The 23,608-nt window shown below is 50.2% G+C and overlaps 2 protein-coding genes across 2 annotated transcripts in view; one reads left to right on the top strand and one right to left on the bottom strand.

The window, feature by feature from the left end:
- Positions 1 to 2,826: 2,826 nt before the first annotated feature.
- On the bottom strand, positions 2,827 to 8,101 carry RLBP1 (retinaldehyde binding protein 1). The gene is made up of 8 exons (XM_038146769.1): positions 7,829 to 8,101; positions 7,009 to 7,052; positions 6,636 to 6,764; positions 6,169 to 6,370; positions 4,886 to 5,064; positions 4,132 to 4,290; positions 3,420 to 3,530; positions 2,827 to 3,309 (listed from the first exon to the last, which is right to left on the bottom strand). Exons 2-8 carry the CDS (start codon positions 7,018 to 7,020, stop codon positions 3,151 to 3,153), a joined length of 951 nt encoding a protein of 316 aa, XP_038002697.1. The 5' UTR covers positions 7,021 to 7,052; positions 7,829 to 8,101; the 3' UTR covers positions 2,827 to 3,150.
- A 1,764-nt stretch (positions 8,102 to 9,865) lies between these two features.
- FANCI (FA complementation group I) overlaps positions 9,866 to 23,608 on the top strand; it is a 23,690-nt gene continuing 9,947 nt past the window's right edge. The window contains exons 1-21 of the mRNA XM_038147355.1: positions 9,866 to 10,217; positions 10,292 to 10,364; positions 10,895 to 11,025; positions 11,431 to 11,587; positions 11,667 to 11,724; positions 12,150 to 12,191; positions 12,427 to 12,550; positions 13,469 to 13,554; positions 13,731 to 13,863; positions 14,092 to 14,184; positions 14,680 to 14,816; positions 15,617 to 15,797; positions 16,387 to 16,474; positions 17,640 to 17,770; positions 18,423 to 18,493; positions 19,388 to 19,502; positions 19,902 to 20,024; positions 21,110 to 21,178; positions 22,217 to 22,318; positions 23,134 to 23,313; positions 23,407 to 23,528. Of these exons, the coding sequence (XP_038003283.1) occupies positions 10,134 to 10,217; positions 10,292 to 10,364; positions 10,895 to 11,025; positions 11,431 to 11,587; positions 11,667 to 11,724; positions 12,150 to 12,191; positions 12,427 to 12,550; positions 13,469 to 13,554; positions 13,731 to 13,863; positions 14,092 to 14,184; positions 14,680 to 14,816; positions 15,617 to 15,797; positions 16,387 to 16,474; positions 17,640 to 17,770; positions 18,423 to 18,493; positions 19,388 to 19,502; positions 19,902 to 20,024; positions 21,110 to 21,178; positions 22,217 to 22,318; positions 23,134 to 23,313; positions 23,407 to 23,528 (2,300 nt within the window). The 5' untranslated portion in view covers positions 9,866 to 10,133. The remainder of the gene's footprint in view (positions 10,218 to 10,291; positions 10,365 to 10,894; positions 11,026 to 11,430; positions 11,588 to 11,666; positions 11,725 to 12,149; positions 12,192 to 12,426; positions 12,551 to 13,468; positions 13,555 to 13,730; positions 13,864 to 14,091; positions 14,185 to 14,679; positions 14,817 to 15,616; positions 15,798 to 16,386; positions 16,475 to 17,639; positions 17,771 to 18,422; positions 18,494 to 19,387; positions 19,503 to 19,901; positions 20,025 to 21,109; positions 21,179 to 22,216; positions 22,319 to 23,133; positions 23,314 to 23,406; positions 23,529 to 23,608) is intronic.

Below are 23,608 nucleotides of genomic sequence, written 5' to 3'. Positions count from 1 at the left end.
CATCAATGAGTCAAAGCTTTTCATGCTGTGCTGGAAAGGTTTCTGGAGTTATCCTGAACATCTGTACAAGGTGGCACAAAGCCCCTTTGCTTTGGTCTGACCGACAAGCTCCAATTGTAATCAAAGTTCTTGCCTGACCAGAGAGGAGATACAGAATTTTCTTCTTGGATCTCCACTATAGTTCTGCTGGGATGTTGACTCATCTCATGATCCCTGCCAACTGGAAAGTCTTAAAAAAAAAAAAGCCAAATAAAACCCATTTGTATTTGTTATAAATAAATCCTACTGCTTTGCCCAAGTCAACAACTTTCCAAAGGGGCATATTGTCTCATTGTTACATGATAGCTTGACTGTAATTCCCAGTGACAGATTCTAGCCATTCTTCTTGAGAAAGCATAACCTCTTTCTCTGAAAGTTCCTAGCCAAAAAGGTGTGTAAAGAGCTTGGGAAGAGGAGACCTGTGCCCTTGTTTTTCTCATGCAGCTGTGTTAGAACAGGCAGAGTGACTTCCAGTGGTCTTGGTGAGCAGTTGACTATGAAAATATTTTCAATTTGGCAAAATTATATTTTGTAACTATCTCAAAACGCTGCCCTGAAGAAGCCTGTATATTGAGACACCCTCCCTGCTGCCATGTTCTGAGTCAGATTCTCTGGAGCTGAGAGCTGCAGGGGAGATGATTTGCAACTAGCAATGCAATTTTTCTATATCTGCTGATGTTTACCTTGAAAATTATATATAAATATATATAAAACTGTCTTTGATTTTTTTTCTTTAATTTTTGTTCTTGTGTGGTGTAAAATGGAAGTCATTGCAAAACAAAATGTAATTTTGTTATCTTTGATTCAGTGGGGTTTCTTTATTTAAAAATAAAGGACTTATTGAAGTCAGTGCTACAGCTAGTGCCTGTGTGTGAAGTTCCATGTGTTGGCAGAGGCTCTCAGTCTTCCCTGAGGCCCAGCTTGGGGAGCTGGCTGGGGGGAAGGTGATAAAAGCACTCATGGTGCTCAAGCCTTTCCTGGTTGCTTTTTGTCTTCTGGCCAAGAAGAGGTCTTTGATGCCCCTCTGGTGGAGAATGGGCATAGCATCAGCTTAAAAAAACACATCTGCCATGAACCTACTGGAATAGAGCATCTGCTATTTTTCCCTATTTGAGAGCAAGTGCATTGCCTAATCTTTCATCTGCTGGCAGAAGAAACACAAACCAGCATCTCTAGCTGGGACAGTGACATCCTGGAGCCTAGAGCATGCAAAAGCACTACTCACCTGACCCTCACAACTCTCTACTGTGTGATTTATTACCTGCAGCCCAAGGAGGGAGTTGTGGAGGGTAACTGGGTCTGGTGATCTCCTGGTATAGCTGGACTGGATGCTCTGTGGGAGACAATGGCTTCATCTGTAATTTATTGGCCATTGTGAATTATCTGTTAGATCCACTTCAGAACTCCTTCCTGCCTTGCTCACTCAGCTCCCAGCTCTGCTGTCTGCTCTCTGTCTCCCCATCAAAGCAAGCTCCTGGCAGACAGTTTGTCACAGGAGTGGTGAGCAGCCAGGGGCAGCTCCCAAGAGCTGTGACTATCCCAGTCCAAACCCCAGAGGCAGCAGTGTGATACTCCTGTCTCTGTGGATGAAGTTTTTTTCCCCTTGTTCTGTTTCCACAAGCTGCAATTGCTCTGCCTCCCAGGCAAGCTGTGCTGTTGTGTTTGCACTGGCCTGATGCTTGCAGGGTTGTCACATGTGGTTTCCTTGGGACAGCTCCAGGTACAGAAAGGAGCCAAAGGAGGTGGAGAAGTGCCTTTTGCTCTGTCTCTGGACTCTTGCACAAGGCTGGCACAGCCTCAGGCTTTGGGACTCTCCATGCATGGACTCACCAAGCAGCTGAGGCTGGAGTGAACATCTAACCCCAGACAGGCCCTGTCCTCCCTGCAGCTTCAGAGCCTCTGTCCTGTTTGCTTTGAGCCTGAGCCAGAGCCCTGCTGAATGTGGCTCTTGTCAGCACCCTCCACCTCGGCCAGCTCCGGGTGGGGGGGCTGTTCTGGCTGATGGAAAGGACCCATGTGGAGCTGGGAGGGGGGACAGGACCCACTGTGGGACCAAGGAGAAGGTAACATGGGCAGACACCAGCATCTTGTTCCTCTCTGAGCCCTGCTGCTGGCTAAGGAGGAGATGGTCTGGGAATGGGTGTCCAGTTGGCTCTTTGAAGGAGATGCCTGGTTCATGAACCAGAACAGACTCACTTGCTTGGGACAGCTACTTATGCCTCCCTCCTCCCCACCCGGGCAAGCTGTAATCAGGGTCAGGTGCAGCTTGTTTGCTGCACAGGTACTATCCTTTGCCCTCCATGGTTATTTTGGTAGGACTTTCCTGAATGAGCTCCCTTTCACAGTGCAATGCTAGGAGAAACAACTGTGCTGAGGCTTTTGAAGGATTTAGGAGGGTACATTCTGCTTGTCTTTCAATTGTTTAGTGATTGAAATCCATTTCCTAGTCCCAATGGCTCCTGCAGCTTCTGTTTTCCTCCCTGCCCAAGCAGGATTTAGGCAGAGACAGCTCCACCTAGGACCCTGGTTGGGTTTTTGTTTGCATCTGTTTTCTCCTCCCTGGTTAGAGCAGATGGTGAAGAACTGGGGGTAAGAAAGGGCCTTGATCTGGAATGCAGGGAGGATGGAGACGGGCAGTGCCTTGGTCCTGGTGCCCAAGTGCAGTCAGTGATGAGGGGACTGGGCTCTCCTGCCAAACGCTGGCACTCCTGATCTCCTTAGAACCAGCAACGCAGCCAGCACCCAAAAAGCTGTGCCCCTGTTCCTCACCATGAGGGACTGCAGAGCTCTGCTTTCAATGCTTTATTTCTCCCTCACTGTAGCCCTCCCTTCCCAGAGCAGACACTCTCCTGTCCTCCCCTTGCAGCTCCAGGAAACGCTGTGCGAGGGGGCTGCTGCCTCCTTTCTCCACCAGCTCTGAAGGGAAGGATGCTGTGCCTGGGAGGGACAGCTCTCTGCCTGGAGTGGGGACAGGAGGGACAGGCGTGGAGCAACACACCCAGGGTGCTTCAGCACGAGCAGTCACTCAACCAATGCTACAGGAGGGAGGTGGCTGGGGTTAGAGGGCCACCTCTGGTGCTGTGGTACGGGGGAGAGCAGCAGGCTCCTGCTTTAGAGAGCCGTGTCCTCAGATTCGATGCGAGGCCCAAAGAGCTTCTCTGCAGTTGCTTTGCCATCGTACTTGGGCAGGTTGCCACCAAAGTCTGCTGGCAGGATGTCAGCGTCGATCTCCTGGTAGAAGGATTCCAGCTCCTCGCCGTGCACAAAGACCTGGGGGAAGATGGGAGTGACCCTCAGCAGAGGAGCAGGGCAGCTCTTCCCAACTCCTCTGTGTCATCCAAGGACATGCCTTAGCCTGCAGGTCCCTTTCCCACACTCACCCTCTCCAGCAGTTTGCTCTTCAGGAACGGTTTGACCACGTTGTAGGTGGTAGTGAAGTACCAAGGCTGGTGGATGAAGTGGACGGCCTTGAACCGCGCTGGGAAGGAGTCCTAGGATCCCAAACCCAGACACAGATGGTTACAGATGGTGCTGTCCACCCAGTTCTGAGCAGGCAACAATGGATACACCAGCACTGCCACGGCTCTCCTTGCTCCATGTCCCCTTCTCTGTTCTGACCCAGAGGATCAACCATCCCCACCTCAGGAGTACCAGGGAGCTGAAGAACCTCCCAGACAGCTCACTGCTCCTACTCCGTGAGAAGGACCTTCCCTGGGAAGAGCCAAGTGTCTTTGGCATTTGGTCCAAGGGCAGAAATCCAGGAGTGCCTGTGAGTCTCCATCCAGCCTGGATCAGGCTGGGCTGAGAGGCTCATGAGGAAAGCTCTCCGTGCCCTAGGATGCTGCAAGGAGTGGTAGAATTGCTTCTGGTCAGGCATTTGAGAAGGCAGGGATATGGGGTGGGGAAAATTTTGCAGGGTTAAGCCAATTAGCTGGCAAGGCAGGGAGAGGGTGATGGGGAGCAGCCTGTCCACGATGTTTTCTCATTGTTCCAGCATGGTGGCGATCCCAAACCCTGCTAGCCCTGCCTCTGAGCTCCCTGCTTCCCCAGGGACCCCTCTGCCACTGGTGGGTGCAACCTTTGCCACCTCACCTGCAGCATGTCCACCATCTTCTTGAGCTCAGAGGGTTTGATCCCTGATGCCTGCTGCATGGTGAAGCCCTTGAAGTTCTCAATGATGCAGAACCCATTGATCTGGGTCTCTTCGTTCTCCAGCAGCTTCTCCAAGATAATACAATAGGCACGAAGGATCTAATGGAGAGGAGAGACAGCAGGGTCTTGTATGAGGTCTCACCTCCCATACACCCTAGGGTGTACTCAGGAAGAGTCCCATGGAGTGTTATCCAGGGTCTGTTGGACTCCAGGCTGCTTGTCACAGCCAGCCCCCAGATTTCAGAGCAGGGAGAGGGTGACCACATTCTGTTCAAGTCATAAGCATAAGATTTGTATCAGTGATACACTGAGACCAGATTCAGAGCTGAGCAGAAAAGGAATCTTCAGAAAGGGAGAAGCTTTGAGTTACATGCCTGAAGACCTCTTTGCCAAGAAGCCCTTTCCACGCCCTCTGCCTCAGTTTCCTCCTCTGCCCTTGATTTAATGGTGTGGTGCCTTCCTTCAGCCCGTGTTACATGGGCTGGGGGATGCCTGAATTTGGCATCTTGCACCGCATCCTTTGGGGTGGACCGTGCTCTCCTCAAAGGATAAAAGCAAAGGACTACAGATTTACTCCCACCTGTATGGCTGGACAGACGTGTGTGTGTGTAAGGAGGCTGTGCCAGACGTGCCGAGCGGGACAAGCCCAAAAGCAGGACCACTGCAGTGGGAGCAGCCTCTGAGCTGGGCTCACCTCATCGAAGGTGATCTCCTCATAATCCCAGTTCTCGATGTTGAAGAGCATCACCACCCGGCCGTACTTGTCCCTGCTGGCCAGGATGCCGGGGTAGCCGGCCTCGATGGTGCTGCGCACGGCCTCGGGGCTCAGGTTGTCAAACAGCTCAGGGTACTGCTGGCGGAAGTTCACGTAGCCTGGAGAGAGGCAAACATTGGCAAAACTGGCTGCTTGCCCAGCCTCAGGAAGCTGCCAGAGATGGGACCGACTGGTGATGGTGAGATGTCAGAGCCCGAGAGCTGTGGAAAGTTCTGCCTGTGGCCCACATGGGTCAGGCCTCCTTCAGCAAAGGGGGAAAGAGAAGCTCAGCAGCAGACCAGCCCCAGCATGCTTGGTGTAATCCCTCCCCTTGCCAGGAGCTTCCCACACCTGCTTTCTCTCCAACACCTCAACAAGTAGATATAGTAATTTCCCCCCTCACTTCCCTTCTCCCCTTCCTCCCTGTTTGGGTGAAAACCCCCATCTACCCTCTCTTGGCACCCTGCAGGCACAAAGTAAGGAATTTCATCCTGGGAAAATGCAGGCAAACAAAACAGCTCGTCTGAGAGCCAGCACTGATAATTACAACTCATTATTCCCAAGCTGACAAAAAGAAGAGCAGAGCTGGAGCCAGGCAGGTTCCGGTCAGCAGCCACCCTCTGGGCTGCCCTTCTGCTCCCCCTCCATCCCTGTGGGTCACTCGCAGTGTGAGGAGAGGGTGCCACAATCACCCCAACCTGTGCCCAGACCTAGAGGTGCCCCAGGGGTGCGAAGATCCCCAGGCACCATGCCCAGAAGCATCAGGAGGGTGCAGAACTGGCTCCTTACAGGGGTACAAAGTGGGGAGTGTAGGGCAGGTATAGGGCATGGGGCTCTCGAGGGGCTGCAGCCCAAGCCAGCTGGGTTGGCTGCACGAACTCAACCGTCACCAAATGTGAGAGTTTTTTCCATTTTGTTTGGGTAAATTTGCAAGGAATGGGACTGTCCTGGTGCTGCAGGATGCCTGGTGTCACTCTCACTTATTTCCTTCCTCATCCCAACTGCTTCCAAGCCCCTCAACCCTGACTTTTTCTATTCATCCCCTCTCTTCAAACCCTGACTTTTTCTATTTATCCCCTCTCTTCATTCCCTTCCCTTGTCAGGGTCCTGCTCTTCCAGCACAGCCCAGTCTGGGCTGGGAAGCACTAGCACAGGACTGGGAGCTGCTGAGGAATGTGTACCCTCGTCCTCACCCAGCACCACAGCCCAGGACCCCTCCCCACCTTTCAGCAGGTCATAGGCTCTGTGGACATCGAACTTGCGAGCCCGGATGAAGCGGAGCAGGAAGGAGTCATCCCTCTCCTGCACCTTCTCAGCCACTTTCTGGCAAACGTCCTCGCCGCCCGCCCGCTCCTGCACCAGCTCCCGCAGCGCCTTCACCGCCACCTCCCTCTTCTCCTCCGTCTCGTTCAGCTCATCCTTTGCCTGGGGGGAGCAGAGAGGGGACACAGTGATGGGCACACGTGCTGAAACACCCCGGGGGTCGTGGAGGCACCCAAAAACTGGGGGAGGACAGTAAAGCTCCTTGCAGCATCCCGGCATAGGGAGGGAGGGTCACTCAATCCCCAGCTTGGAGACATTTTGGTAAGTGCATCCCCCCCAGTGCAAGAGACAGTGGAGAGTCTCCTCTGGCCCCTGAGGAGCAGCAGCCTCGGGCTGCACCCTCCCCTGTTCCCCACAGCTGCCTCACCTTCTGCAGGGTGTGTGGGGGGATCTTCTCGCACCTCCCAAAGACAGGGCCGTGGTCCTTGGTGGTGAGGCGCTCCAGCTTGGAGCGCAGCGCCTGCTCCTCCTCCGACACGATCCGGAACGTGCCCGTCTGCGGGGAGGAGAGCGTGTGGGGGCTCCCCAGACAGCCCCCCAGCTCCCTGCCCCACTGCAAGTCTCCTTGGGAGCTATGGGGAAGGGGAGAGGCCCCACGCGTGCACCCAAGGGGGTGCAGTGGGATTGGGATGGACTGTGTGCTGCTTGGAGCAAGGTGCACCCCGTGCACCCCATCCCAGCACTGCAGGGAGGGCACGGTCAGAGCCCAGAGGATGGGGCAGCGTGGGGACAGTACTCACAACTGCAGACATGTTGTCCTCTGTCTTCTGTCGGCAGCAGGACGCTGGCAGAGGGAAGGAGGAATCAGCATGGATCCAAATGGTCTCCACGGCCTCCCTTATGCCCCATTCCCTGACATCTTGCACAGATAGGGGCAGAAGTGGGTGTCCAGAAGACACCCCCTAGCCTCCTCAGCTCCATCACCTACTGCCTGCATCTCTACCTGCCCGAGGAGGCTGAGCAGTCTGGAGAAACACCAGGGATGTTTGCAAAAGCAGCTTAAAAATCTGCATATTGATGGTCTGATACCTTCACATGTTTTTCTCCCTCTGCCTTTCCTCTTTGGGCTGGGGTCATCTCAGCCTGTGCTCACCCAGGTGGTCTCAGACCACCTTCACGTTGGCAGAGGTGAGCAGCCAACTTTGGCCAGGCAGCCAGCTCAGACTTTTATTTCTACTACCAAAATAAATAATATTACCAAAGTATTTCCCAAACTCTCAAGTCTCACTGCTCCACCAACTGCCAGGCTGGACTGTAAACCTCTCAGCATCTTTCCAACGCGGTCTGGATGAAACACCTTGTTCCCATCCACGAGGAGGAGGAGGGCTGCCTTCGTCCCGCCTCCAGCATCTACCCCTGCCTGGCTGTAGCACCAGCTCCAAGCCCAGGCTGTGTGAGGGATGCTTGGCTCACCCATTTCCCAGGGGCATCCCCTTTCCCTCCACCTCCTGGGAAAGGGATCGGCATCAAAACCAATTCAAGCTCTGGAGGTGCCAGGTTGAGCGAGGTTGATGGTCTTCAATGCAGTTTTTTCAGTTGAAAAATGTCCTGGATACTCACCAGGGAGAGCTGAACTGTCCTCAGCAGGTGAGTGCACGGAGCTGAGGTGGAAGCAGGGATGGCGAGGCCGGAGTGGAGAAGAAGGAAGCCGGGCGAAAGCTTTGTAGAGTCACCGGGCTGGGATTAGACCGTCACAAGGCATCAACTCACTGCAGCTTTGTAATTAAGTCAGCCCAGCCCAGGAAAGAAACCCCATTAAAACATTACAAAAGGCAGCTGAGGAGAGGGAAGGAGGGAGCTGGGGCTCCACCACCAGCCGGAGCGTGCGTGGAGAGGCGGGCTGGATGCCGGACCCGATTAACAAAGTATAAAAGCTCCTTGTTGTGTAACTCGCTCATTAGCACGGGGCAGGGGCAGAGGCAGGGGGTGGGCAGCCTGCCATCCCAGCCTGCTCCCTGGGGTGAGCAAGACAGGTCTCTTCCCCTGCTTCTGCCCCAAAAACCCTGGCAAGGTCCTGCTGTGAATTCGGCCGCGTGGGCAGGGTCTGGCTGCAGGGTCTGTGGCAGAGGATGCTCCTGGAGCTCTCCAATTCCTCCCCTATGAGGCCTCCCAAACCAGCATCCATACAAGGCCTCTTTCAGCTTTTATATAAAAAAAAAAAAAAAAGACATGGGCAAAATTTCTACAATGCCCTCAAGTGATGATTGACTGCTCAGAGCTCTGGGAACTGGAACCCATTAACCCATTCCGCCCCAGGGAGATGCCACAGACCCATGAGGGAGGGGAGCCCTGGGATGCGGGAGAAACAAAGCTCAGTCCACATGTGGGTGCAGCAGGATGGCAAAATGGGTTTTCTGGGATGCCCCAGCATGCTGAAGCATGGGCAGGAGAGCCCTTGCAGCCTTAATTCTTTGTGCCAAGGGTTGTGGGAGCTGCGTGAAGATGTGGAGAGGATGGAACTGTGCAGAAGCCCAGGAGAGGAGCTTGGCCAGGCTCTTACCATGATGGGGATTTTGGGGAGGTGGCAGGGCTGGGCTAAGCACCAGAGCAGGGCTGAAGGGGCTTACACAAGGCATGTTTTGTAATGCCTCTGGGATTTACGGATTTGGTTTCCACACAGGGCTGTCCTGCGAGCGGAGCTGAGACCCCGATGTGAGGGAGGGAGGAGGAGGAAGGCACGAGACTGCAGATGAAAGGCTGGGGTGCTGCTGAGGGAAAATTCGGACCTGTGCCAAAGCCCTGAGCAACGCCACTGTGGTCTGACGCACCATGCACTGCTCTTCAGAGGAGACCCCCAACCCCCCATCCCCTTCCCACACCAGCCCCGGTGCACGGCTCGGCTTCTTCCTACAGCACGTTGGACCTTTGTGCTCAGCTCAGTGTAAAATAGGGCATAACAGGGGTACATCATCAGCATGGGCTTTCCCAAATAGACCAAATAATGCTGTGTGGGCATGCCAGAGAGAACCTGTGATCCCTGGGGCACCTGGGCATTCTGGCCAGCACGGTCATCACAGGTGAAATCGTTTTGCAGACACATGTATAACCCCTGGCATCACAAAACGGGTGTTTTGGGTAACACGGCTGGGTAAACGGCTCTCAAGGGGGGACCCACCCTGTGACAGAGCCCTAAGTGCACCTCTCTTCCAGGTCTGGTTATCCCCCTGCCCACAGCGCTGTGCCAAACGCGCTCCCCTCGCTCAGCACCATCAGCTCCCGCTCCACGTGAGCACGGGGCTTGCGAAAGCTCCCGCGCTGCGCTGGCACCGGCTCCTTTGGCCAAATCCCGCTGCTTAAAGGCGGGCTACACCTCCTGGTACGCTAAAGGCCACCCCGCGCGTCCCCCGGAATTAAGGGGTTTACTCGAACCGATCCGAACCCCACGTGGGTGGCACTCGCTGCGATGCGGGGTGGCCCTGAATGGGCACTTTGTGCCAAACGCCCCGGTCCCCCGGGCCGTGCACCCCCCGGGCCGTGCACCCCCCGGGCCGTGCACCCCCCGGGCCTGCCCCCCGCCGCAGCGGCGCTCTCCCCGCGCAACCACCGCGCACCGGACACTGCCCAGAGAGAGATATTCCAGCACCATCGGGCTGCAGGGCTGTGCCATGTGCCCCAGGGCGACCCAGCTCGAGCAGGGCAGGGAGGCAGGGAGGCCGGCCCAGGTGACCCGCCGCGGTCCCTCCCAGCCCCGGTGCCACGGCTCCGCACGCTGTCTCCCCCCGCGGGACTCGAACCCGCGGCGCCGCGGGGCGGGAAGCGCGGCCCGGGGGCGGGAGCTGTTCCCCGGGTGACGCGCGGGCACTTCCGGGCGGGAATTTCGGGGCTCGGAGCCTTGGCCCGGCGGTGCCGGGCGGTCCCCGGCCCCATGGCCCAGCGCATCCTGTCGCTGGCGGCCGAGGAGGGCCCCGAGCGGCTGCAGGAGGCCCTGCAGAGCCTGGCGGAGGGCGAGGTGCGGCCGGGCGGGGAGCGGGGATGCGCCGCGGGCGGGCGGGCGGTGGCTCACAGCGTGCCCTTCTCCCGCAGCTGGGCGACATGGTGACCAGGCAGGCCCTGAAGGGCAGGGAGACGGCGGCTCTGCTGAGAGGGATCTTCAAAGGTGGGTGATGTGCGCGCTGCGCTCGGGGCGCGGCCGCAGCCCTGGCGGGAGCCCGTGGGTGCCAGCAGCACAGGGAATGTCACTTCTCGTAAGAAACCCGCTCGTCAGGGCTGTCACAGGGAAGCACGACACCCATAAACACCTCCGGGGAGATAGCGAACTGGACTAGAGTTGCGAAGAGCCCGTGGTAAGTGCGATTTGCTTTGAGAGCCCTTCGGCGCCTTGCAGTAGCGCTGAGCTGGCCAGGTGAGCGCCAATTGCCAGGCTGGTTCTCCTCAAAGTTTTGACGCTTCCTGATCTCTGGCTGCAGGTTGAGTGAACCACAGGATGTGGTAACAGGGTGACCGACTATTTTATCCCAGTATCTCGTTTCCTGTTCTCTGGGGTTTTTTATTTATTTTGTCAGATAGGTAATACAGGAAGTTGCAGCCGGGTGACAATTTATCCCTGCTGATTTCCTGTCATTTAGCAACGTGTTGCTTGCATAACTTTCTCCCCACTCTTTTGTCCCTCTGTTTGCTTGCTGTCAGGCTCGCCCTGCTCCCAGAGAAGCGGTGTGCTCAGGAGACTCCAGGTTTACAAGCACTGCGTCCCACTAGTGGAGTCAGGGGACCTGCATTTGGGCAAGGTGTCTGAAATCATAGGACTGTTGATGCTGGAGGTAAAGCTCCTTTGGGCTGGCTTTCCTGGCCTCTGCTGAGTATCATTTAATATGTAAATTGAAATACTTCACTAAGCCACTGGGGAAAATGTGTTGTATCCTTTCCATGGATCTTCCCTAGACTAAAGTAGCTGGTGTTGGAGTTGGCTCTGTGTGTGAACTTGATTGTCTTTAGATATTTAATCTTAGGCTCAGAACTCTAAACCTATAATCACATAATCTTGATTTATTGCTCTGTTCTGTAAAGAACAGTACAAAACAGAGATCTCAGGGCTGAATTTTTCCTTAAAGGGAGCATTTCCCTGTAAGAAATTCTGTCTTCTGCTGGGTTTTGGTGACAGTTTGGATGTGTGTGTGGAATTCTGTGTACTGCCTCAGGCTCTCTCCTGCTGTGTGTTCTCCCAGGCCCGCCAGCTGCCAGGCCATGCATTAGCAGAGCTTGCCAGCCTGTTTGTGGATGTCATTAAAGGGGGCAGCCTGACCAATGGGAAATCCTTGGAGCTGTTTTCCACTGTTCTCACAGCCCTGGCCAGTTCCAAGGAGAACCTGGCTTATGGGAAAGGTAACCCCCTATCAGCTCCTTCTCTGTAGCTTGTCCTCCCTTCCTCTGGAATCATCTCCTAAGACTTTTGCTTTTTCAGGTGAACTGAATGGGGAAGAGTTTAAGAAACAGCTGATAAATACCCTCTGCTCCAGCAAGTATGTATGTCTGGCAGGTCTTGGATACATGGCAAAACACTGTGTTTCACACTGTGCTTGGAAAAAGGCATCATCATGGGCTGTGTGTCCTGTCATCCTTGAGTCTGTGCCCTCTGTGACACTGTCTTCTCTAGCTGAGAAAGCTAGGGAGCAGCCTGTTCCCAGATTTCATGAGACTGTTGCATGAACTAGTATCAGGAAGTACTTGTTTTTATTCCTTTTCTGGCATTTGTTATTAAAGGGGCTGGGGCAGTTCAGAACTATGGAAATGTGGGTGGATGGATGGGTGCTGATCATTTCTGCCTTCTAATTTTAGTATCAGAATGTAACAGGGAAGTGGTGACATTGAATAATTGTGAAGGAGGGGAGAGCTAAATGATAATCTAGCTTGCTCTCAATCTTCCAACATATCTTTGTTTTACCAGGTGGGACCCTCGGTGTGTAATACATCTTGCCAACATGTTCAGGTAATTCTTTTTCTCTTCAATATCAACTTGTGCCATGGTCCTGTCTGTGTCCTATTTCATAAACAGTTTGGGGCAAGTGCAAATAGGAGGTCTGACACCATGGCTGGTTGGTCAGTGAGCATCCACACCAGATTTGGATGCAAAACACATCTGGGCATGGCATCGTGGTTTTTATTCCATGCGTGAGTGAGCCTTGGCAAATAAATTTATGAAAAAAAAATCTTTGATTCCACAGGGATATTCCACTGTCAGGAGAGGAGCTGCAGTTCGTGGTGGAAAAGGTCCTTAGGATGTTCTCCAAATTAGACCTGCAGGAAATTCCTCCTCTGGTTTATCAGCTGCTGCTGCTTTCTGCAAAGGTAAAAGCTCATGGGAGCTAGATTTCCCTCAGGTTTAGTCCAACAGAAAGAAAATGTCCAGAGTGATCTGTAGTCAGCATTTTGGCATTGTTTTGTTCCCAAACCATGCTGTAGGGACACGAGAACATCAGTAGGTTTTGTTTCCTCTAACTCCCTCTAGCCTGAAGAAGCTGACTGCTCAGAGAAAGATGGGATCTTGGTCTTCCTTGTGGGAAAAGAAGCAAACCTTTTGGAAATAAGGGATGAGCACAGAGCTAGCAGCAGAGAGGATTGGTTTATTTCAGTGTGGTTTTGCTCACTCTGTGTGATCTGCATGCTACAATAATAGCTCATGCACTATGATTGTCTGCTGGGCTGTAGTCTGACTTGTACTGGGAAGGTGTCATCTCCTGTGCTCTTCTCCAGAGCAGAGACTGCCAGGGACATCTCTGCCCTTTGACAGGGTGTTCTGGCTCTTTTCCTCGCTTCATTTGTGACCAAGTCAATGCCAAAATGATCCAAAGACAAATTAGATGTGTGTTATTGAGGGTCATTTGGGTCCACTGGCCAAAATGTATTGTTAGATTTAAGGTTAGGAGTTTGAAAGCCTTCCCAATTGGTTAAAACATAAAGGATCCTTTCTAGCTAATAACAACTTCAAAAAAAAAAAAAAAAAAAAAAAAAGACAATCAGAACACCTGAGAGCTTGAGTTTCTTCCAGCTGTTCTGTAATGCAGTTCAAAAGAAATAAGTGCAGTCAAAAGAAATATGAAAACTGGAAATCTGGAAATGAGCCATAGAGGAGCTCTCACCTGCTATAGCAATTTATGGAGGGAAATGAAGGATACCCTGAGATTTGTGATAGGTATGGAAATTGAGTATTGTTCTCTGGGATACTGCAGGCCCTGCAATGGCTTAATGTAATGTCCTGCCTTGCAGGGCAGTAAGAAGACTGTTTTGGAAGGAATCATCAGTTTTTTCAATCAGCTGGATAAGAGACAGAAGGAAGAACAGAGGGTTCCAGAGTAAGTTCTTGCTCTGTCACCCCTTTCTTTACTGCCTGGGTGTTTGTAGTCACACTGCTGCTGCCCAGGGCTCCTTGAATTCCAACACTTTAACCTTGTACAAGAACATCCTTCTTGACCCATAAGGATTGATTTCTGGCTTGGGATGGCTTGTTATTTTCTGGTATAACTTACAGGTCAGTGGACCTTGAGGTGGCCACGATGCCCCTGGACCAGCTGCGCCACGTGGAAGGCACCGTTATCCTCCACATTGTTTCTGTCATCAACCTGGACCAGGACCTGGGCGAGGAGCTAATTAGACACCTGAAGGTATGGCAAAGATGGAGCAGCCACTCCTCTTGAAGATACTGAAGCAGGGTTTAAAAACTTAATTTATTATCTAGACAAGGGATTTAATAATTTTTATGATTGCAGTCATGTTCTCTTTAGCGAGTGCTGTGATGTGTTTGAAGAGATATGTGCCTGATGGCTGCCTGAATTTCCAGGGTGTTTCAGTAAAGATAACAAGTTTTCTCACTGCTCCTTGCTGTTTCCTAGACTGAGCAACAGAAGGACCCTGGTAGAGCCCTGTGTCCCTTCAGCGTGGCTCTTCTGCTGTCAGTTGCTGTAAAACACAGACTGCAAGAGCAGGTATGTGCTTGATAAGCTTGCAGAGAGCTTCCATGGGGATGCACTCTGCACTCCCTGTAAAGGAAAGGAAGTGTGGTTAGGTCAGAGTCCCATTGGAATTAGGCTTAAAATGGTTTCAGGATGCTCGTGGGTAGGCAGTTAGATCATTGGTATGCTGTACTTTACTGAACACTGTAAAAGACCCCAGAGCAATATCACAATTTTCCAGAGCAGTGATTCCTGTGGGTTGGTATTGTAGGATGAGAAGAAAAGCAGTCTATTTTTCTAATGTTTTGGCTCTGTGGTGGCCACATGAAGAGCATCTGGCAGCAAGTCACCCTCCTTGAGGCACTTAATGAGACTGGTGTATTTGTCCTGACAAAGAAGTGAGTTAGGATTTTTGGCAGGCTGTAGTGGAACTTGTGTCTGGCTGGTGCTCTTACTGGAACCTACCCAAGACTATACAGGTCCCATTTCAAAGATCATTTCCTCGCACGTAATGATTTTATGTTCCAGATATTTGATTTCTTGAAAACATCAATCACGAGAAGCTGCAAGGACCTGCAGTTCCTTCAGGCCTCCAAGTTTCTGCAGGATTTGTTTCCTCAACAATATGATATCACTGCTGTCATTCTGGAAGTGGTGAAAAATAGGTGAGTTGCTGCCACGTGCTGCAGAACATTCAATGGGCTTTAGAAGTGGGGAGAGTTTCAGCTTTGTTAAAACACTCTGGGATGCTAAATACTTCTGACCATGTGCTGGCAGGGATCAGTGTCAAAATCCAAGGGCTTTATCCCAGTTTTATATTAGTGAATTAAAAAAAGAAAAACAACAACATGCGGCTGTATAAATCTGCTCCTTCTACCTCAGATCTCAGGGTCTGGTGGTACAAAGGACTAAACTGATCAGGGCCTAATCTGCAGCGTGAGTCATGCTGCTGGCTGTAGTTTGTGTTCTGATCAAGGGATGAGGAGTAGGTTCACTGTTTAATCTGGTTCACTGGTTAGTCCTTTAAACATCCTGTGGGATAGCTCTGGTCTGCCACCAGCTGTCCTTTAGTTTGATGGGAGGCATTCCTCTTCTCTTTTTCTCCAACTTGAAGATCTTGACATCAGTAGGGTACTCGTGCATCCCAGCTGTTGCCTGCTGTTATGTTCAGGTCAGACCTGAGGGCACATCATTCCCAATGGTGAGGAAACCTTGGGGCTGGAAAGGAATTCTGATGGAGAACCAGGACTGCAGAGATGTGCTGAGCACCTGTCCCTCAGCCTAAGGACAGGCTAAGGTTGTGACAGGCTAAGGTTGTGAGGGCTGTCATGTTCCCTGCTGTCATCAAGTGTCTCTCACTGCTGCTTTGGATCCTGGAATGACTGCAGAAGATCTACTCAGCTCTAATCCAAACTTTCCTATGACTAAGTTGTTTCTTTCCCCATCTCTTTAATGTTTTCCTCAGTGCATTTGGTTGGGACCATGTTACTCAGGGCCTGGTGGATCTTGGCTTCAGCCTAATGGAATCCTATGAACCAAAAAAGCTCTTTGGAGGAAAAGCTGCTGATACCAGTTATGGCCTTTCAAAAATGCCAGCCCAGCAGGCTTGCAGACTGGGAGCAAGTATCCTGCTGGAAACATTTAAGGTAATGTAGATTTTGGAGAAGGTTTTTTTTTCGTGGGGGGAGAACAACTCTGTTCTCATTCTATCCTGGTAAATGGTGTCAAAACCTTGCCTGCTATATCCATTGTGAGTGTTTTGCAAACAATACTAGATTTTGTCTCCTATTTTACCCTTTCCAGCTGGAAGAGACCATCCTCATGAAAATCTAATCTGTTCCAGCTGTCATGATACTTGTGTAATCCCTATTATTATAAACTGTATTACAGTTTCCAAGAAACTGCAGAGGTAGAGAAGGTAGAGAAATTCAGAGGTACAAATAAAATCTGACACGGTGGGATTGAAACCCATCCATCTTCACCAAACTGGTGAATTTTGATCCCACAGATGATTGGAACGGTTATGTTCTGTGTGTGCCTTGATGTGCTGGTTCTGATTGTCCTGGGATGAAATCTGAATCAATTTGTGTGGATTTAGCTGAAAGGGGACTTCTGGTAACCATCCTTGCTTGCCTGCCAGATCTGGATTTGCTTTGTACTGTACAGTGCCTGTGCTGTGAAGTACAGGAATGTCTTAAAGGTTTTGATTTTTATTTATTGTTCTTCCTCATTCAGGTTCATGAGCCCATCAGAAGTGATATTCTTGAGCAGGTCCTGAACAGAGTCCTCACAAAAGCAGCATCTCCTGTCAGCCACTTCATAGGTAACAGAGAAGAGAGAGAGAAATGTGCTCTGCTCTGTGGACAGTCACAACACAGCTCCTCAAAACTCGTTATAGAATCTCAGAATTGGGTTTGGGTTGGGTGGGACCTTTGAAGGTCATCTAGTCCACTGCATTGTAATGACCATGCAGATCTTCCACTTGACCAGGTTGCTCAGAGCCTCATCCAACCTAACCTTGAATGTTTCCAGGGGTGGGGCATCCACCACCTCTCTGGGCAACCTGTGCCAGTGTTTCACCACTCTCACTGCAAAAAATTACTTCTTTGGATCCACTTTGAATCTGCCTTCTTTTAGTTTAAAACTACAGCCCTATTCTTATCACAACAGCTACTCATAAAAAGTCTGTCCCCATCTTATAAACCCCATTTGAGTACCAAAAGGCTACAACAAGGTCTCCCCAAAGTTGGCTTCTCCAAGCTGACCAACCCTAACTCTCAGTCCCTCTCAACAGCAGAGGTGCTTCAGCCCTCTGAGCATTTTTGTGCCCCTCTGCACCTGCTCCAGCAGGTCTCTGTCCTGCTTGTGCTGAGGACCCCAGAGCTGGACACAGTACTCCAAGGGGGCTCTCACCAAAGTGGAGTAGAGGGGGAGAATTCCCTCCTTCAGCCTGCTGGCCAGGCTGCTTTTGATGCAGCCCAGGATGTGATTTGGTTTCTGAAGCACCTGCTGAAGTGACCTGAAGCCAAGAAAATCAGTTCCTTCTCCTCTGACTGAGGTATCAGCTGCATCAGATTGCCTTGTATTCATCACAGGTGAAAAATATGTTTGCAGGCAGTTGCCATGGAACAGCTGACGTACAGAAAATCAGAATCATCAGTCAGTTGCCTGTTCCACGTTCCCAGCCTTGCTTTCTCCTCATCCTTGGGCTGGGGAGTCACTGGGGCTGCTGGGATGGCAGTGCTGCCGCCTCTTCCCTTGCATCTCAGTGCCCTCTGGTGGGGTGAGGCCCTGCAGCTGGGCTGGGAGCATTTTTAGTGCTTGGTGTCTGCAGTAGACTCAGTTTGTCGATGCTCATTTTATCATGACCTCTCTGTGTCATGGAAGGTCTTTGATTAGTCTGTAATTGTTAGCTCTACAGACATCTTCTGCTCAAGCTTTTCTGGCCCCTTGGCCTCAGCTGTTCTTTTTGTCCTTTTATTTTTCAGACTTGCTGTCCAATATTGTTGTGTCTGCTCCTCTCGTGCTTCAGACTTCATCCTCCAAAGTCACAGAGACCTTTGACAATTTGTCCTTTCTGCCCATTGACACAGTGCAAGGGCTTCTCCGGGCAGTACAGGTAAAGCTTTGCATTTCTTCATGGATCTCCTTGCTACTTTGGTTCCAGTGACAGCTCTGGGCCACAATTATATGCATGATCTGATAACCCTCCTCATGAAATAAGCCTTCATTCTCTGCTGTGGGTTGTTTGGTGTAGCATGGATCTGTTCTTCAAGCATGGATTTGCATGTGCCCTCTAGCAAAAAGCATATGGTGTGGTCTGGCACAGGACCAAAACTGCTCTGTGCTGACCTTTCATCTGGAAGATGCCCAGATGCTGCACCCTGTAGAAAACTAAGTCCACAGTGTTTAGCTGAACAGCTGTCGCTGTCATGTTGATTTTTCTCCTTCCAAGCTCCATGTCAGTGTTCCTCTTTGCCTGGACTGAGCTACTGTCCTGGTATTTTGGCTTTCACCTGCTTTGTCCAACCTGGGGATAACAGTTATTTTCCTAAGCCCTTGCACTGTGTCCTCATTAACCTGCTAAGGTGTCTCACTGCCACAGCTCTATGGGTTTTCTTGTCTATTTTAAAATGTTTTGGTCTTCCTACTGTACTGATGACAGTACTGGAAATGCAGGGCCAGATGGACCTGAGGAAGATGAGCTCATATGCCCCAAGGGCTTGGCATGTCTTAGTGCTTTTCTCTCCAAAGGTTATTTTCCTTTCCAGCCTCTGCTAAAAGTCAGCATGTCAGTGAGGGACTCCCTGATACTTGTTCTCCAAAAAGCTATCTTTTCCAGGTAAGCTGGGGAGAGGATTCTTTGACAAAATTTCTACAATTCATTTGTGGTTTTGGAGCAGAAGTATTTTTTTATTTTGGGCTAAGTATCTTCTTACAGTGTTCTTCCCATAACTGGATAGTGACATCTCCTGTCCCTTTAGCCTTCAGTTGTGGTACAGTCACAGCTCCACTGAATGGTAACAAAAATCCCAACCCCCATCTGAATGAATGAGCTTTGCAAGTTCAGAAAGCTGTTGGGAACTCCAAATACATTAGCAAAATGAAAACCAATTCCAATATGTGTCTAGCACAGCTGAATACATCCAGGGAGGGTCTGGAAGAAACCACTGATCAGAATGCTGAGCTGCCATGCTCCTTCTGATCCCTTACAAGGTGTTGTCTTGGTCATGCTTTGAGCAAACCATTCTGCTGTGATTGTAGCTTGGATTTGTTGGCCACTGGCTGCCTGGTTATGAATATAGAATTCAAAAATTCAGGATTATTTTTCAAAGCAGGGGACTTGGTCTTGGGAAAGACTTGGCGTTTCTGTGAGTAAAGCAAAACACCAGGTTTTTATTAGAGTTTTCCAACTCTGAGGTCTGTGACACTCTCCCAGCTTTCAAGGGATATTTAATACTTGGGTCTTGGCCTGGGCTTTCCCTGAGTGTGAGCATTGTAAGACAGAAAGCAGATTGAATATTTTGAGAGTGTAGAGCAGGGGAGTTTCCAGCAAACTGCCCAGCTCTAGGCTGTTTGGAACTGTACTGCCCTTTTGGGAAATACAGTTGTACAGGGCCCAGTCACTCTGTATTTGTGGCACTTTTTTCATTGCTGAGTTGATATTTTATGTGCTTCTGAGCTTCTTGCTTCCACATTTCCTTACGTAACCCTCTTTTCCTGTCCCAATTCCCAGGCAGCTCGATGCTCGTAAAGCTGCAGTCGCTGGCTTTTTGCTCCTGTTAAGAAATTTTAAGGTTCTGGGCAGCTTGTCCTCTTCCCAGTGCAGCCAGGCCATTGGTGCCACTCAGGTGAGTGCTGTTCTGCAGTCCCTGTGTGGCTGTGTGAGACAGTCTGGTGTCTAAAATGCACTGTTTGAAACAACTCAAAAGGGAAGTGTTCCCCCAGAATGGAAATACAGCTTTAGTAAGGATTAGTCCTGGAAATCCAGCAAGGATTTCCTTCCTCTAAGGAAAGCTTTAGGAAGTGCAGTGTGCAAAGAGGAGCTGGCCTAGAGATGTTGCTTCTCAGAGCCATTCTCTCTTACAGCACCAGTGCTCTGGGGAGCATTCCCACTGCTCCCTGACAATGATGAGGAGCCTGGTAGCACAAGGACTATCTCAGTGATTGTTCAGGGGCCAGACCCTTATCACCTTGCTCCTGTGTTGTGATATTGTAACCAGTATAACGTGACTAATGTTCCTTCTCAGGTCCAGGCAGATGTTCATGCCTGCTATAATTCTGCAGCTAATGAGGCCTTCTGCCTGGAAATCCTGGGCAGCCTGAGGCGATGTTTGAGCCAGCAAGCAGATGTTCGACTCATGTTATATGAGGTAAACATGGTTTCTTCTGTCTCTTAAACAGCCACAAGCTCTTCTGTGGTCTGATTCTTCTCTAGCCTCAGGTAAATAACAATCGTGTTATTGTGAAAAACAGCCTTTCAGCTCAGTTTAGTTCTTCATGGGACATGTGTAACATGTTTTCACTCCTTCTGTTGCTGTTTTTTTTGACCATTATACACCCAAAGACACGTATCTTCTTCAGCTCATGCATTGTTTAAGAGCAAAAATATGTCAAAGTCTGTCTTGCTGTGGTAGGGCCTAGGGAATGAGAAGGATGTTTGATGCCCTGTGAGGAGGAGCGGTTCAACAGGCACTGGGTAGATGTGGAGCTGTTGAGAGTTAATTATGGGCTCCCAAGAAAACCTTGTCTGGAGAGTATGGAGAAACTTCCTTAGAGAATGCATCAGGAATCTGTCTTTTCTCCTCTTCCTTTCCAAGTTTCTATAAAACTTGGCTGTCCTTAGGTCTGTGGTGATAGGCCTGTTATAAAGGGCCATTTTTGGGTGCATGCCTTAGGTTGTGTTATAACCATGGAGTACCACCCTGAGAAACAAAAACCCTGTACCAGTCAGAGAGGTTTTGTTTCCTTTTTATCTTGGGTTGGATTGACCTTTGATGAGCTGCAAGTTCTGGGTGTATTCGTCACTGTTGCTAGAAAACTTGTGCTTGCTTTATCCATCCACTGAGTTTTCTCAGCCTGCAGGATCTGTTGCCTCCTACAGTTTCCCCACTGGCTTGTTTTGCCTTTGAAGCAGGGTTTCACAGTTTGAAGTTGGATCTTGTGCTTGTGTTAAATAGCACTGAAAGTCACTCTGGGCTTGATGCCACCGCTGCTAGGGAGATACAGCTTGTGAGAGGGCCCCTGTGAGGAAATTCATACTTTTTCTGATTCATACCTTCTTTCTGTGGTGCCTTTGCTTTGCCAGGTATGGAGTTTTACACTGAGCACATTGTTACTTCCTCATGGTTCCTTGTGGTGCCAAAGTGTCGTTGCAGTCTTATGACGCCAACTTCTTATGCCTGTGGTTCATTTTCTCTGTGGTGTCAGCCAACTTGTCCTTCCTTCCTGTCTCCAGGGTTTTTATGATGTCCTTCGCAGGAACTCCCAGCTGGCCAGCTCTATAATGGAAACACTCTTGTCCCAGGTAAAGTCCTGCTCTGTGGTGGGGCTGCAGAATTCTGCACTTCAACCGGTATGGCAAGCAATTCAGGTTAAATATTGGGGAAATTGTTTTCCCTCACATGGAAGCATGTTTGGGGGCTGTGACACTTCCCTAAGGAGCATTCAAACCCCTGCTGCGCTGAGAGAGCAGACTGGGTGAACATCTGGAGACGAGTGCATTTCCTGCCATAGCGTGGAAGAGGAAGGATCTCTTGGAGCTCTTTCCAACCCTTCATTTCTTATGTGAGCCCAGAGCAGTTCTTTGTGCTCTCCCTGTTCCTTAGCAGTGCACAGCAGTTACCCTCCCGTAGTTCCCCAAGGATATGTGCTGACACAGTAATTATTGTTGCTGTCTTCCCATCGGGAGAATACCCAAGTCCATGTAGGATCTGGGAGGATTAACTCATCCCCCAGCAGTGTTGCTCATGGCAACAAGACAATCACATTTCCTCAATCCATTGGACAGGCTGTGCTTTCTTTGAGACAAGTAATTTTCTTCCCTTTAATCATCCAAAGAGTTCATGCTGACTAATTCCAGCTTTCCCATGACAGTATAGGGTCTGAGAAAGGAACATGAACAGAGCCGAGACAGCTTTTGGGTAACAGAGGGCACTCAATAGTAAGTTGGTGTAAAGGTGTAAAATTTTATAGCATCATTATGTATCTATAACTTTCAATAGCAGCAGCAGCTATTGATCCTCACCGTTTAAAGAAGGGGTAACACTGCAGGTGGGGTGCAAGTGATGTTACTTGTTGAGGCAGCACAACAGCAAGTGGTCAGCTAATCTTGTTTTAGGGCACTGACGTGTCCTGGCTGAGCTACAGGAGCAACTCAAGTAGGGATTTTAATCACCAGTAGAGCAGATGATGTGCCTCATGTACTTGTACAGTCCCCTTATCACAGTGCCAGGTTTTGCTCTCTAGAATGGGGTACAAAGATTATTGTTCTCTGTTTTCAAACATCCTAAGAGGCTCAGTTACCAAGTAACTGGTTATTTTTATTTCTTGTTTTCTGTGACAGATAAAGCAATATTACCTGCCCCAGCCAGACCTCCTGCCTCCACTCAAACTGGAGGGTTGTATTATGGCTCAGGGAGATCAAATCTTTCTGCAAGAACCACTGGTAAGAGCTATATTGGTTGGCCACAGCTGCAAGCTCATCTGTTACTAGCATTTTAGTTGTCCTACATGAGCTGAATACCTTTTGCTTCTTCAGCCTCTTCTAGCCTGGAGCAATTCTTTTAATAGCAACAGAGCTGGGCATCTCACCCCTGCCTCAGGCTATTTATTAGAGCTCCCCAAGCATAGTGGTTGTTGGGACCCGTGTGAAAAATGCTCTAGGAATAGTGGTCTTCTGTTATCCTCCACTGAGTTCACCCTACGGGGTTTTTTTTCCCTCCTTTAACTTAATTCCACATAAAATAGTTGTGCAGTGTGTGTGTGTAGCTGGGGGAAGAATTTGTCCTTTGGTTTTGCTCCTTTGAAATTGTTGGAGATGAGACCTCAGTGATTTGTTGGATTTCCAAGGGAACAAATTCAAATGAATCGTTTTGTTTTCCCCTAAGGAAGCTTGTGTGCAGTAGCACACACAGGAAGGGCACAGACACTTCAGCTAGAGTGAGAGTCCCTTTGGAAATTCCCTTCCCATCTCCTTCAGTACCTGAGGTGGCTGGGTGGAGGGAGCAGTGAGAGTTAAGCCTTCACATGCCATCTAGAAAAGCTCAGGCACAGAGCACTGTCTGAAGCTGGAGCTCAGTAGCTGTGTGTGAGATTACTGATCCCTTCAATTTGGGAACGAGGCATATCCTCAAGACTCAAGGCAGTTATAAAGGCAGCCACAGCTCTTTACATCCCACCAGAAGAGTCTGGCCCATGTCCACTGCTGCCAGTGACCTCCAGCTCAGAGGCTGCGTGTGACTGTGTGGCTGCTTCCTCCAGGCCCACCTGCTCTGCTGCATCCAGCACTGTCTAGCCTGGTACAAGAGCACTGTGCGTCTGTGCCGAGGAGCTGAAGATGACGAGGAGGAGGAGGGTGTGGGATTTGAGCAAAACTTTGAAGAGATGTTAGAATCTGTCACACGACGAATGATCAAGAGCGAGTTGGAAGACTTTGAACTGGTAAATCAGATTTTCATTTGACTCAGTGGGAGAAGACGCCGAGTTCTTGTCAGGTTTTGAAAAGATTTTTCACTTGTTTCCTTTACCTCTCAGGATAAATCAGCAGATTTTTCGCTGTCTTCTGGTGTCGGTGTAAAAAACAACATCTATGCCATTCAGGTGATGGGAATTTGTGAGGTTCTGATTGAGTACAATTTCAACATCGGGAATTTCAGGTAAAGCATCAAATCTTACCCTCTGGCACTAGCTGTGCTATTATTTGCCCAGCTCTTTGGACTACAGCCTCATTGCAGGC

This window comes from Motacilla alba, chromosome 10 (genome assembly GCF_015832195.1).
Source record: "Motacilla alba alba isolate MOTALB_02 chromosome 10, Motacilla_alba_V1.0_pri, whole genome shotgun sequence".
NCBI classification, from domain to species: Eukaryota; Metazoa; Chordata; class Aves; order Passeriformes; family Motacillidae; genus Motacilla; species Motacilla alba.
The sequence above is the reverse complement of the archived record's forward strand: the minus strand, read 5'-3'. Positions and strand labels throughout refer to the sequence as shown.

Bases quoted from the DNA above. Each gene is read 5' to 3' on its own strand.
- RLBP1 (XM_038146769.1), bottom strand. The intron at 6,371-6,635 runs GTGAGGCAGCTG...TGCTCCCCCCAG, and splicing joins CCCCACACACCCTGCAGAAG to GCAAAGGATGAGCTGAACGA. The intron at 3,310-3,419 runs GTGAGTGTGGGA...ATCTTCCCCCAG, and splicing joins AGAGCAAACTGCTGGAGAGG to GTCTTTGTGCACGGCGAGGA.